Source organism: Brienomyrus brachyistius, chromosome 5 (assembly GCF_023856365.1).
Source record: "Brienomyrus brachyistius isolate T26 chromosome 5, BBRACH_0.4, whole genome shotgun sequence".
Lineage (NCBI taxonomy): Eukaryota > Metazoa > Chordata > Actinopteri > Osteoglossiformes > Mormyridae > Brienomyrus > Brienomyrus brachyistius.
Genome location: NC_064537.1, coordinates 10,107,072 through 10,121,547, shown reverse-complemented (window position 1 = coordinate 10,121,547; position 14,476 = coordinate 10,107,072). Strand labels below are relative to the sequence as shown.

The following is a 14,476-nucleotide window of genomic DNA, read 5'->3' as shown; positions in this document are numbered from 1 at the left end:
TATACATTTTGCGCGCAACAGATCCGATGATGGGAACACATCCTGTACAGGGTAAAGTGATGGATGGGGCACCATGGATACATACCATACTGTTAGATAAGATCGTCACCGAAAGCTGACATTTGATTCCTTGCATGAATAGTTTAGATGTTTAATAGCCTTAGATTGAGTTTCGTTGACTGAAACGAGATCGTACACGCCACTTTAACTGTTCCCGGTCCCACTGATTTCAATTCATTGTTGAAAAGAAAATAAGCATAGCACTATAATCGTTTAATATTAATAAAATAAAATAATTATACAAATAATTGTAATTATACAAATCCAAAATGAAATCTAATGAACATATGAACATACACTTACTGCTAAGGTATTTTAACGTAGGCCTATGCATGCACAGTCAATAGCCGATTAAAGACGCAGATTTGAACGGACAGTTTACTTGGCGCAGTATCTACTATCTGAATGAAATCCACGCTGCCTTGGTTGCAATGGACCGACAGCTGAAGTTGTCCTTCAATAACAAATAATAACGCATTATGCAAGTACTACGAAATATTTAATTAAAATCGGGACCCTTCTGCAGGTAGCCCGAGCTGCCGAAAATGACGTTAAGCTTAGTGAACGTGTAGATGACTGTCAACATCATAATTTCAGATAATGTAGCGAGGCTGCTATGTTTGTTCCATCCAGGGACAAACATGATGTGGTGATACTCATGCCTGTCATACGGCTACTGATGCGGTTCGGTAATCGTGGGGTGTCGGAGGATTGCCCGTGCTCCCTTTGGGTACTGCATTGGTGTTATTAATACAGGAGACGACCCCAATTCAGTGTAAGATCGCCAGTAGTGTGATCACTTCAGCAGTAAAAAGTAGCCATAGACAAATGGGGCTTCAGGAACCATTTTCTGTATTTTACCCCCCTAGATGGCGCTCTTGGTTTGCTTTGGGGCATGCATTGAGTCATTTTTGTATAGAGAGCACCATCTAGTGGCGTCAGAAAATACAGCAATTGGTTCATGAAGATTAAATATGGTAGGACATTTCGGTTTGCAAGTACATTTCGATAGGTTGGATGATATGTTAGAAGATTTGTATTCCCCTTTCCGTCTTGCAAGCGATTCCTTGCAATTTGGCAGTACCGGAACTCTCCTGGTAGGCTTCTGTATGTGAGTGGCAGAGGGGTCCACGGTTCGAGTTTCCACGTGAGACAATATGGCATAAATGTCAATAAAACCCTGGTCAGGCTGCTGCTGCCATTTCTGAGCGTTTGTTGTAACGTCTATAAATAGCAACGAGATTTGGGACAGATATAATAAACGGGCTAGGATACTGTGGGCATAAAACTGTGAAAATAGGACACATGTGTCATCAGCGTTGACTCCCTCGGTGAACTGAGGTGAATGGTCTGCAGGAATAGTGGGATTGCTCATCCCGGGAGCATAGTACCACTCGCACTGTACCTCCTGTCTGTTTGGGCATTAGGCCAATATCATGCCATTCTTCACGGCAACAGGAATGCACATTCAGCTTAGCTTGGTGTCCCCAGTCGATATTTTTAGTCAAATGGGTCAAAGCGTTACATGTATCCATTTTTTTATCAGCTTACCTTCTGACTCCAACGTACCTCCTCCATCCACCAAGGAAACCTTCATCTCTGCCTGCTATGACAGGTCTCCATTATTTGTGACACCCCCACGCATGTGACCGAACCAGATGCAGTTAGACATCAGAGATGAAAGACCTTGGTGCAGAAATTCAGGGGCAGCTTTGTTCTGGTGACCCTGAGCTACTAAATCCCCTTAATGTAATTTACACTAAGAGAAAAACAGCTTAATTTGAAAACATTGGGTATTCATTTCATTGCCCTCAAATACATAAAATTCCTCCCCTTGCCTGCTACAAGTGTCTGTCCACATACCAGATGATGTAACAGTTTGTCTTATAGCCCCATATCCAGAATTCCTTTGTGTTGAGTGCTGTCTTAAACTTACTTAAGATATACTCGAACCTCAACAACAAGACGCCCTGCATTTTCCGTAGGGCATACGGCCAGATGGCCAAAATCGGGCCTATTTCTTTCTACAAGTACAAGTAGTGGTACCTAGAAATTCTTTAGTTTTTGTGTATAAGCAGTCTTGCTCTCCTTTGGGACACACACACACATGTACAGGTGAGAGTGAAGCTTGGGCTCTGAATGCTCTGTTCTGTAACTAAACGGATGCATTATCTGTAATCATTTCTGCAGTGACCCCAGGCCGCTCAACCAGTCAGTTCTACTTAGAGGAGTTTCTCTGTGGCGTTCGGCACGAACGTATGTGAGATCCTGCAAAGCTGTGGAAGCTAGATTAAGGGAACTGTGAAGGTCTGGAATTCCCCCCCAGGTGCTCCTCCGTCTTGTTCCCTGTGTCTACAGTATACTGGATAAACAAAGTGAGTTTATCTTATTTTCAGTTGTTTCGTTTTCTCTTGTCTCGTAAACGCTCACAAACCCTGAAGCCTGCCTGCTACCCAACGTGCATTTTGTTTTGTCTTTTGTTTTGTACTTGAGTTTTGTTTTTGACTCATACTCTTGTTTTACTTCGCCTCCATGGTTGTGTTTCTCCACCATTCTCTCCATCATTCCCTGACTTATTGTGTTAATGTGTCATACAGCCGAGCATGTCTCCCGTTCATTGGACTGCAGTTTTAATGGTAAACAGCCCAATTATACAGGGTCAAGCCGTGGTGCAATCTGAGGGTCACCATCATCCCCTCTCTGTCCAGCCAATAGCGTGGGCCCTGTCATCCGTGGGCATACCTGCATACAAGGAGCCATTCATCAACAATGAGCCATGGATGGGGGGTGCCTTAACCACGTCATCGGACCCCATGTGGCCAGTCCCTTCCCCAGCTCCTGGTCAGCAGGGCAGAATGGGTGCCGTTTGATAGATCATTCACCTGAGCATATGGCTTATACCCCCATTGTATGCCCACGTAAATCCCTCTTCTGATTCGTCCAGCTGGGAAGCTGTGCTCCGAATTCAGATGAGCTGCTCTTGTTCTCTTTTCCTGACACACACCTCTCTCTCTCTCTCTCGCTCTATTTCTCTGTTATGCTTGCTGCTCTGCTCCGTCTCCTAATTCCTCTCTTTCTCTCTCTCCTCCTCTCTCTCACCACCTCTTTCTCCGTGTCTCTCTCTCGCTCTCTCTCACTCTGTCTGTGCCTTCGCTGCATCTGTACCGAGAACCACTGGAGCCAGCAATTTCAGGCTGTTTAATTAATTAGCCATAGGCAGCCATTTGAGCTGGCAAATTACGTGGGGTTGGGGGGGGTCGATACCGTACGAGACGCTGGCACTTGCCGGAGCCACAAGGAAGGGGGCGTCGGTAGAAGCTGCGGTCCGTGTCACGCGTCTCCATCTGGAGGTCCTCTTCCGAGATCATCCAGCGCGTGGAGAGAGCGGAGGGCGGGCGTTTTCGGCTCCGGGGAAGCGAGTGGCAGGGAGACCAGGGTTCTTAAGCCTCAACGTTTGATTCAGCATCACTTGTCTCCCACGGCAACGATGTCTGCATAGGAATCTAGCCCACGGCAACGAGGCGAGTGAGGTAGGGCTGCAGCTCGGTGTGATTCCCCCGTTCCCCTCACACGTGAAGATTTGGCAGGTGCATACAGCACGGCATCTCCACGGACGCAAATTGAGGTAATTTGTGTTGTTTTTTTTTGATGGTGTCGGGCTGTGAAAAGCATTTGTGTAGCATAATGGGAGAAACGGCTGACTTCTGTCTGTGACCCATATTGCTGGATCAGAGCAGTTGAGAGTGTTCATGTGTTAGCACGGTATTCCCCAAATGGCAAACGCAATTTCTCTCAAATCCTATTACCCTTTTCCCATGTCGGCAGTGGCATGTGGGACTGTGTTAGTATGGGGGGCAGGATGTGTGAAAATGGGGATGCATTATGCATGCGTGTGTGTATGTTTGCGTTGGTGTGTGCACACATGCATTTACTCATATAAACATAAACACACTCTGCATGGATGCTGAAGTACAGCTGAGGACTCCTCTGCGTAATCCCTTGTGTGAGGGTTACAGGTTTTGTAGAAGAGGAAGTTGGGGCACCGTGTGGCTCGATAGGTTATGTGTCCACATCCAGAAGGTTGTGGGTTCAAATCTCATGGTGGGCCAAGTAGATATATCATGTTGTGCCCTAGAGCAAGGCTGTGTATCTCAGTTGCGCCCGAGATGTTGGCTCGCTATACTCGCTATGGACAAAAACATCAAATACACGCACAAATGACTTTGAGTATGAGAGAGCTGTCAAAGAACTGATTTTTTGACTAGGAAGGTTGTCTATATTTAAAGATAAAACTGACTTGCCTAAAATGAATACCTTGTACCTGACTTCTTTCTGAAAATACCCAGCTGTATGCATTATTAAAGTTCTGCAATAAATAATGTGGACAATCTGGGTTGTATCTTTAAATATCAAAACTATTAATTGTCTGCTGTTGAGACCCCTTGCTTACTGTGTCCTTGTTGTATTTAGTATGTAGTTTATGGACACTATGTCTCAACATGCATGTTTATTGTCTATATCTTATTATATCTAATAGAAGACATGTTGTATTGTTGGCTACAGTCACAGTGGACAGTATTTCTTTTTGGACATTGTGGAAACTGTGTTGGTATTTTTAATATGTCATGCTAGGGCCATTATCTGACTGGACAGTCTATGTCTAAGGAAGGTCAGTCAGTGTGACCAAGGTGTGCAAAAAGTCTGTATGTAAGAAGGTATTGTCTAAGTCAAGGATGTTCAGATGTGGACACCGTGTCTTAGAGTGGACTGGCTGTGTGTGTTGGGGTGGACAGTCTGTATGTAAGAGGGTACTGTCTAGGTTAAGGATGCTGAGATATGGACACTATATCTCAGAGTGGACAGGCTGTGTGTGTTGGGGTGGACAGTCTGTATGTAAGAGGGTACAGTCTAGGTTAAGGATGCTGAGATATGGACACTATATCTCAGAGTGGACAGGCTGTGTGTGTTGAGGTGGACAGTCTAGGTGCATGCTTAGTACTAATACCTTAGTGTAAAGCGATTAAAGCATATAATAATCTTCTAAGTATGTTACTTTTGATGGATTAGAGCTCCATGTAATGAAAGCTTCATATCCGTAGCTTTCAAATGATTCAGACATGACCGCCAGCCAGGGCTATGAAGATGTTTGCGAGGGTCTGTGTTTTTAGCCCCCCCCCCCCCCCCCCCAGTTGCGGAGTGCCTTCCGCATCCCCCACAGAGCCTCCTTTCCTCTCCTCTGCGGTCAGAGGAGTGACTTAGATTTGGCTGGCACCCTGCCTCTCAGCAACCCAAGAGCCGCATCCCATTTCCATGTCAAATCTATTGTGGTAAAGCCAGCCACCCATGAGGTTTACATATTTTACAGTTAATAATTTAGCAGACACTTTTTATCCAGAGTGACATACATTTAAGAAAGCAGGGCCAGACAGTCCCTGGAACAAATGTGCTTAAGGGCCTCCAATAGCGACTCTGGCAACCCTGGGATTTGAACCAGCAACCTTCTGATCTCACAGTCCTAAAGAGGATGATGAAACACCGCAGACTTGGCCCATACCTATTACACTGTTTATGCTCACTGCTCTGTGCAGATTCCTTGGGGTGCGTCCACTGGGAAAGATCCACATGTAAGACCTGAAAAGGTCTGCAGTGCCCTTAAAGTGGCGGCGCTCCCGTTTGATGCGCCGGGCTCATTGAGTGCTGTGACAGGTACAGTGCGCTGCTTGCCAGGCCTGTCACCGGGCCGCTTTGTGCATACAGCTCCACGCCGTTCCCTCTGGCACCAGGAGCTGGGCCGCGCTTCCTGTTTACTGGTCCTTCTTTTTATAAAATTAAATAAATAAACATGGGTAGTATTGACCGGGGTGCTTTCAAACGTGTCTGCCCGGGGGAGGGGTGGTGTTTGCCAGCTGCTCAGTGGGTGGATTTCTGGCTGATAGAGGGGGGCATCCCATGAATGAGGTTCCACAAAGCAGCTGACTGAAGTTCCCCATCCGCCCCATTTAGACGCCCCCTATCCTGCCACCTACGTCAATACGTGCTGGTCAGCCTTAATGACCGGAATGTGACCAAGGCAGAAGTTGAGGCATGCTGGTCTTGGTAGGGGGTCCTGCATGAATCGGAGCCCATAGGTAACGTGGATCTGGAATGGTTACTATTACATTCAAGGGTTATGAGTTCGATTCCCCTCCCTGGCTCGGTGTGTGGTGAGTTTGCATTTCCTTTGGGTACTCCATTTTCGTCCCACTGTCCCTGTAGCTCAGTAGGAATTGTGTCTCTGAATTTCTGCACATGGGATCGTGTGAGTATGTGCCACGTGACGCACTGCATTCTCACTGCCGCGTGCCCCGTGCTCCCTGGGATAGGCTCCACACTGGATGTGATCCTGCAGCAGGAAAGTGGACCAAGGGCAGAGGAGACCATATCCAGTGATGAATCCTGAAATGGCTTGACTTGAGCCACTAGATTTTCAACCTACTGCAGCCTCTGTAACAGAACAAAGGAAAAAAAAAACTGCAGAGATTGGAAAGGAACTTGCTAAAAGACCCCCCCCCCCCCCCCGGAGGGAGTGTGTTTTAATTGCCTGCCACCCTCACTGCGGCTAACAGAAGGCTGGTTGTTCTCACAAACAATATGGTGTGAATGCGATTAGCTCATGGTTTTGAATCCACACTGGATGTTACACTGGGGTAGCTGAGACTAACTGCCTGTCATCTTTTTGTCCACAACATCATTCCTCAACCGTTACTCTGTGTTTACCCATGTTTTGGGTTTGCAGAGGCTCTGAAGGTGCAGAATACATATTTTAGAACCTTGTCCTGACACGGAAAAAAAAGGATCTGTCATGGAGGGCAGTCAGACATGAACCGTTCTGGGAGGTCGACCGGTGTAACTGAAGCCTGGTGCTTCTGCTTGTACCTTCAGATGCAGCGAGAGAGAAAGGAGACGTCCAGCAGGAAGATGCCGGTGTTGAAGGCAGGGCTGAAGACCAGCAGGTCCATCGTGCCCTGCTTCTTGTGCGTGGAGGTGAGCAGGCCCAGGGCCGCAAACCGTCAGACCGCTGGGCACGGTCCCTCCGACCCACACGTGTTTCTCTGCAGCCAATCAGCACACCGCAGAGAGGCTGCTTTCGAAAGGATATTATTACTGACTTTGCAGAGAGAGACATTCTTGGTTAATCAGAAAATTCTTCATGCACGTTGATCTTCGCATGCGGATTCCTTTTCTCCCCCAAATGTTCTTCCATTTAGCATTTCTGTAACCAATAACGACTCCAGACATTCGGAATATCCTCTGAAACTGTCCTAAACTTGTCTACCATTTTAAATCAGGAAGATAGAAGCCCACTCTATATTTAAAGACCATATTCCTGTGAGGCCAAGACTGAAAATCTGCTGAAGCTTTTAGACTGAAAGGCCGTAAGACTGGGGTGGCCAATCTTATCCAGATAGGGCTGGTGTGTGTGCAGGTTTTCGCTGAAACTGCCTAATTAGGTCACTAATAAGAGGACTGATTGACTGAAGAGGCCTCACACCTGGGTTTGAACAGCTGACCTAAAGGTTATCTTAAAGACTGTCCTGCGAGCTCCACAAAGACCCACAAGACGATTACTGACTCACTAAATGTCCAGAATCGGCTGTCGCTGGGGTCTCCTGAGCCCGATGACTGGAAGCAGCTGATTGGCCAAAAGCATTTGTTCTGTATGAGTGTATTCTTAATGATCAACTCATGTTATCTCGGGCCTAGGGGACGGGTTTAATTCGTTAATGCTTATAAAACAAGGTCCCTGTTGCTTTTGTCTGGCAGATTACACACGGTGTTCACTGTTGTTATTTGAGTGCCGTCTGTTTGAAAGCGTATCGGTGGTCGTGTTGAGTGGTGACTCCAGTTATATTATAACCTGCCTGGTATTCTGAGGTACCGGCTTCTTAGACACTAATTAGCCTCGTTCTCTTCTCACTCACTTCGGGATTTTGTGTGTGCCGCGAAAAGGCACCAATTTGTAATACAGCCGTTTTTCCTTCTATGAATTTCTGTAGAACAGTTTACTTAAGAATCACTGTTAAGCCGGAACCGTCAATCTTAGCGAGCCTTCAGTTACGCAAATCGTTCCCTCTTTATTCTTTTTTATTATTGCGTGTTCGTTTCCAGTTCCGATTTTGCAGCACACCGATCACTCGTGACACCGACATGTCTCAGGGAGCAGCACAGAAAACGTAAGAAAAAGTAAAACAAAAATACACTGGAGAATAAACGGAGATTCTTCACACAGATCTTCAGTGTGATGCCTCGGAGGTGAGCAAGTGCACGAGCAGCTGCCTTATGAAAATTTCGGTCTTAAAGTTTGTTTTAAATGTTTGTTCAGGGAACCGGACGTAGAATCACATGTACGATATGTTGCTAAATGTGTGTGTCCATTTAACTTTTCTAATCCGATCCTCGGGGAGACAGTCAGTCCATGTTTTTGCTCCCTGCCAGACAGTCCACATTTGTGCTCATCTCAGCTCCCGGAAAAAACGTGGACTGTCAGTGGGTCCCAGAGGACCGGATTTGGAAGCACCGCCCTAGGACATAGAGACAAGTGGAATGTGAATCCATCCATCCATCCATCCATCCATCTGTCTTCTAGTTGCTTATCTAGTACAAGTCATGGGGAGGTTCATAATAAATAGATAGATATACGTTGTTCTTAAGTTTAAAATATTAATACACAGTAGCGAGGTAGCAGGGAGGCCCTGGTGGTTGTGGGCATGGATTAGTAACCTGGATCGAGGTCCAGGGTGCCTCCTGTGGGAGCAGATAAATAGATAAAAATATAAGTAGCTAAATATGAATGTGCTCTGAGGCTGTGGCCTGGGGTCCCGTTGGTCACTTCAGTGGCGGCTGTCTGCCCTCACTGAGTGCATCAAACGATACGCTTGCCGCGTTCAGAGAGGGGCCGATCTCGCTAATTCACAGACTGCCGCATTTCATTTAAAGCGCCCACTCTCTACCTCAGCACCGCCCCTGGATTCCCGCTCAGCCAATCGCAGAACAGCATGCACTGGGCGTCCTAAATGAACGACACGGAGCCCCGGCGTCAATGTGCTTTACTGCCACATTGCCGGGCTGGTTGAGTTGGGCGACCCCTCCCACCACCAAGCCTAGGTGTCAGGAAGTGACATGGGAAAGGGGCATGTAAGCGTGCATGGTCACCGGATACACAGATCACCGTGATACCTTTAATAGGCTGTTTTCTGCAGCCCGTGCTTTGTTAGAGCTAGTGCACTCGTGCACTCGTGGGAGGTTCTCGGCGTATTCAACCTCCATGGGCTAAATTTAGCAACGTGTGGGCTTCAGTTCCCTCCTACAGGAGCGTGCTCACGCTTCCCTGCTGTAGCCAGGGCTGTGCTTTTCGTCCCGATTTCCGCCGGAGAGGTTATATAAGACAGGACAGGGAGATCGCCAACACGTGTGCATTTCAGCCGTCTGAAGGTTAGCCGGACGGACATGGCCATCACTAATGGATTCTTACGCTTATGAACTGGATACCAAAGCCTAAGAGACTGCCGTTGGGATGGCAACCCAGCTCGTTTCCTGTCGGAAATTGGCCGGTGACACGCAGTACCGGCATGTTCCAGCAGGGTGCGCTGTTCCCTCAGAGGTAAAGGGTTTCACGTCCAACGCACTACTGGAATGGAAATGCTGAAAATGTCATACAGAATGCATTTTCGCAAAGAGTGGAATATTAAGTTAGAATTAAACCACACAAAAAGCACCAACGGAGAAACTCCGTAGTAATAACGTGCACTCGTAGTGCTCAGCGCTCTTAGCCTTAGCGATGTGCTAAGGCCGTATGTAGAACGCACACCTGTAGACTGTGAGCTTCCTGTTCCACTTCTGCAGGGGTCTATGAATAGCTCCTTCTGCAGCCGCGGCGGCCCTGGGAGGCGACTGATTGCTTTATCACACCTGTTGGAGGAGAGCCATAGAAGTGACAGGTTCAGCACACTGACGCACTGCTGCGCTCAGCAGAGCCCTCACAGCATTTAGTTAAATGAGTGCCACAGCGGCCATTGACGTTCACATCTATTCTCAAGATCCTTCTGGAACGGGTAATTAGGACGAGATGGAGAATGGGAGGCCTTCTTAGAGAGGGGGTTCCTTGCAGGTATCCCTACTCTGGTCACTTCTTTGGCCTTGGATTAGCTGTGTTATGCAGTGCTGTTTAACTAAACTGTGGACACATCAATACAGTGCGAAGTCTTATGTCTTTCATACCCAGAACATCTGTTAACGGCGATCTCACTGCAGCTGAACATCCCCCCCCCCCCCCCATTTCCTCTCGGCTGACAATTGTGCAGAAAGCTGACATCTCCCTCGCAAAAGGGACGCATATTGTCAAGCGATCACTGTTCTGTGCACCTGTCCATCTTTCAGGCTTATTCATGCTTGTAATTGTTGTAAAACCGAACATTTTTCCCCCCTTGCTCTGTTGTACCAAACCACATGTTTTCAGGGTCAGATTTTCCCATTTGGCGACGACTCCGAGGTGAAGTGCTTGCTTCTCGCATTAAACGTCGCGCCTTTACTACGGCCAGTTAGCGATTCGCGACGTCTTCATCGTCGCTCTGCGTCACCCTCGCTGAGGTTTGCCTGCCGTATGATGTCTGCCAAGGGAGCAGCGATCGACACGGTGCTTGTGTGGATGGAGATCTGGAGGGCTGCACACAACTGAGGTGTGGTGCTGGGATACAGGAGTGCAGGACTCAGGTCTCAGAGAGAGAGCGAGCGAGAGAGAGAGAGAGAACAAAGCAAAAGTGTAACTGAAGTGTTTATGAAAGACAGAAAGATTTTTGAATGCTAATAATGATCATATATTCTTCAAAGGAATGAAAGTAACCAGTAAAAAGTGATATTGAATGGTAATGTTTTATATTAGGGATTTTTAGGGATCTTTGCCTTGGGCCCTGTGATACCTGGGATAGGCTCCCCCCCGCTCAGGATAAGTGGTTGGATGGATGGATGGCCGAATGGATGGATGGATGGATTTTTTTGGGTAGTGGGTCACCTTTCAGCCCCGACTCTAAAAATGTGCCTTTTTCATCTTCAAAAAAATCCACATGCTCTTTTAGAATGCTTGATGAAGTGTAAAGTTACACTTCTTGCATGTCACTCGTTATTCCTCTCTTGCTGGTATCTTTTCATCCACCTCTGTCCATCCCCCTCATTCCGGTCTTCGTCCCGCTTCTAGTTTCCGCCACCCCCGCAATATTCACGGCCGCCACTAGGTGTCGGGCGTTCCCGGCCCTCCCCATCCCTGCCTCAGTCTCCCATTTGTTTTCCTGCAAAACAGTATTTTCCCATTCATCCCTTGCATATCCTCCCCCCGCTCATCCTTTTCATTTCTTCCCTGCAGTCGTTGTTGTTGTTTTGCGCTCTGGTGAGTCTTCACATTATCCAATGCCAGGAAACACAGCGGGGAAATTGCTTCGAAATGGAAGTCGGAGTCGCACGGGGAAGGGCGACACTAATTTTTCGACCCATGATCTCTCTCCTCTCCGTTGAGTGGAATGGTGCTGTTACTGGTGGGGGCTACCTTTCTCCTGACCAGTACGCCACAGTGAGGGCACCACTGGCATATAGCATAGCGCACAGCACGGGTCCCCCGTGGCCAGACTCTACTGTTGTGCCACACCCATGTCTAGCCCCTCCTGGCGTCCCAACAGCCCTAAATGGAAGGCAAGAAAAGCACCTGCAGGAGCCGCCAGCTGGTGGAGTCCTGGGGAGGTGTTATAAATAGCTTGGCTGGCTGAGGCTTCCTTGGATCTCTGCTGTCTCCTAGGTCCCAATGGCAACATGATGCTTGCTGGCTTCCCGGTGCCTCTGTGGCACCCTCTCACATGAAGCTGTGTTACCCTGGTCTCTCACTGCCTCGGGAGTCGGGCCAGTCAAATTTTGTGATGCCTGTCTGACTGTAACGAGGACCTGAAATCACCTGAAATCGGGATTCCACCCATATCCGTTGATGTCAACATGGTATCGATCTATTTAATACGAAATGGATATTTACTGTGCATGTGGAGACAGTTGGCCAGCGTAGAACGTAAATTTGATGGCCAACCTCAGACCAAGAGAGGAGTGACTTCCGTCAAGCAGAAGAGGGTCGGTTGTCTGTGCGAGGTAATGCGCTGGATTCTCTTTTTTTTTTATCTTCCACTCTTTCAGTCCCTCCTTATTGTTAAAGAGCAGCATTTCGAAAGGATTGCTTGAGCAGGAAACACCTCGCAATCCTGAGCCGCTGAAAATCCGAAGTGTGAGAGAAGGAAACAGAGCCGACTGGGTCATGAGTGGAAGTGTTGAAAGAGGCTGAGGAGAATGAGGATCAGGTGATTTGGTTGTGGCAGAGAGAAAGAGATTTTCACAGGCCAACACCACTTTATCTCACCAAAAGCTACTGCCTTCAGCAGAAACTTCTTATAGAAAGTCTATAGCATCGTGCTGCACACAACATTTAAACTATTACTAGACTCCTCAATAGAGTCTTGGCATTCATTCTGCATTATAATTCATCTCAAAGGTACATTGTATTGAACTGTGGTCCGCATTGTCTTCCACAATGCAAAACATTTCCACGTCTTGCAATCACACACATTCTTCTGCAACTGGTCGTTAGGTCGCGTCCTGCATATTCTGTTGGTTGCCTGTAGCATTTTCCCCCTGGCAGAGTTCCAGAAGGTTCTTGTGGTCCTAGTTTGGAGGAATCAAATATTAAACCAGGCTTTTTGATATCCCAACACAGCCTTCACCAAGAGAATACACATGCTAGACAAATCAAAATGTCCTCTGAAATCTATACCCATATATAATCCTGTTTGTTGGTCAGTAATTTGTCTCTCTCTAACATGCGCACCGCTATTCCCTAAAATGAATGACTCAGGGGCATGTGTGTCAATTACTGTACGCCAATCAGTACCCACTGCCTCGACCTTGTCAGAGGAAATGATTCTATCTGACTGTATGAGATTGTTAAAACTGCAGCGCTGTGTAGTATCTATGCCTGGCTCATTGTGCCCTCTTTGTGAATCCTACCATCTCCCAAATTCAGATTACAATCTGCCCCCCCACTAGGACTGTGTTGTCGTGGACTTAAATGGCGCCCTCACATGGGGTGGAGGTAGTGATCGCCAAATGAAGCTTCATGAACCATTTGCTGTATTTTTTTTACCTCACTAGATGGCGCTCTTGGCTTGCTTTGGGGCATGCTTTGAGCCCTTTTTTTGAAGAGACAGCACCATCTAGTGGAGTCAAAAAAATACATCAAATGGTTCATAAGTATGATTTTGCCCATCACTAGGTGGAGGTAACATCGTTTAGAAAAAACGTTTAGAAAAAAACAGCTGAAAGTGTTTTAGGAGCTTAACAGTGATCTGTGCACCATATATTTCCTGTGGTTAATGAATTTTCTGATGTTGATCAGCTAGTATAGGAGTGTAGGGCAACTGTGAAATGGAAATCTAGTCAGGGCTCCCGCATGAGAACACATAACCACAACAAAGCAGTTCTTGGGAAAGGCTTGCGGTACTAACTCATTACCATAGTAGGTACAATGAGCAGTGAAGAGTTAAGAATTACAGTAATAGGTATATGGGGATTTTTTTCTTATTTTGTGGTATTTATTGTCTCCATTACTGTTCCTGTTGTCATTATTGCCCAACGTTATTTTTTGGCAATTTACTGTCTGCAGGAAACTTGTGAGTGATCTCTTTGTACTGAACATTTCATGCAATAAAGCTGAACTACCAGTAAAGGCATTACGGTAGAGGACAGTGGAAATGGGAAGGGGTTACATCGTTAGGTGCAGGATACCGGATTACAGTGACATGTCTGTGATGCAGTAATCACGTCACGGTGATGGATTACACTAATTGGGTTATGGTCCATAGTAAGGAATTACTGTAATAGGTCTATAGTAAGAGATCACAATAATAGGTTTAGGGTAGAGAGTTACAATTATAGGTCTATTCTATTAAAGTAATACGTTTATAGTTAGGGGCTATAGTAATAGGTCTATGGTAAATGACTAAAGTAGTAGGTCCATAGTAAGAGATTACATTTAGCATTAGGCTGAACTCCAGTTCCACTGGGAGCATTTGCACTTTAATTAAGCTTTCATGGTCTCCCAATCTCATTGCACTCTTATTACGGTTTTATAGGACAGCGGGGGCCAAATGCGCTACTGCTGTCACCTTGCTTAAAATGCTGGATCAGAACCCCAGCCCCAATGCAGCCCCAAACACTCAGCACCTGTGCGGTTCTCTGTCTGCAGATGCGCTTTCACATGCACGGCTGGACTGATGGCGAGACCTCTGGTAATCCCGCCTCACAGAGGGAGGAGGTAGAAGACGGCTCAGGGTGGCTGATCAGTATGACAGCCCCT

General features: G+C 46.9%; 1 protein-coding gene across 2 annotated transcripts in view; it reads left to right on the top strand.

Annotated features, from left to right (window-relative positions):
- Positions 1–2,275: 2,275 nt before the first annotated feature.
- The window catches only part of plppr2b (phospholipid phosphatase related 2b), a 36,454-nt gene continuing 24,253 nt past the window's right edge, over positions 2,276–14,476 (top strand). The window contains exons 1-3 of one of the 2 annotated variants that reach the window (XM_049014159.1): positions 2,276–2,386; positions 3,560–3,685; positions 6,982–7,083. In XM_049014159.1, the coding sequence (XP_048870116.1) occupies positions 6,982–7,083 (102 nt within the window). In that variant the 5' untranslated portion in view covers positions 2,276–2,386; positions 3,560–3,685. Of the gene's footprint in view, positions 2,387–3,162; positions 3,686–6,981; positions 7,084–14,476 lie in introns of those variants that run through there. The other variant, XM_049014160.1, reaches the window with a different exon arrangement.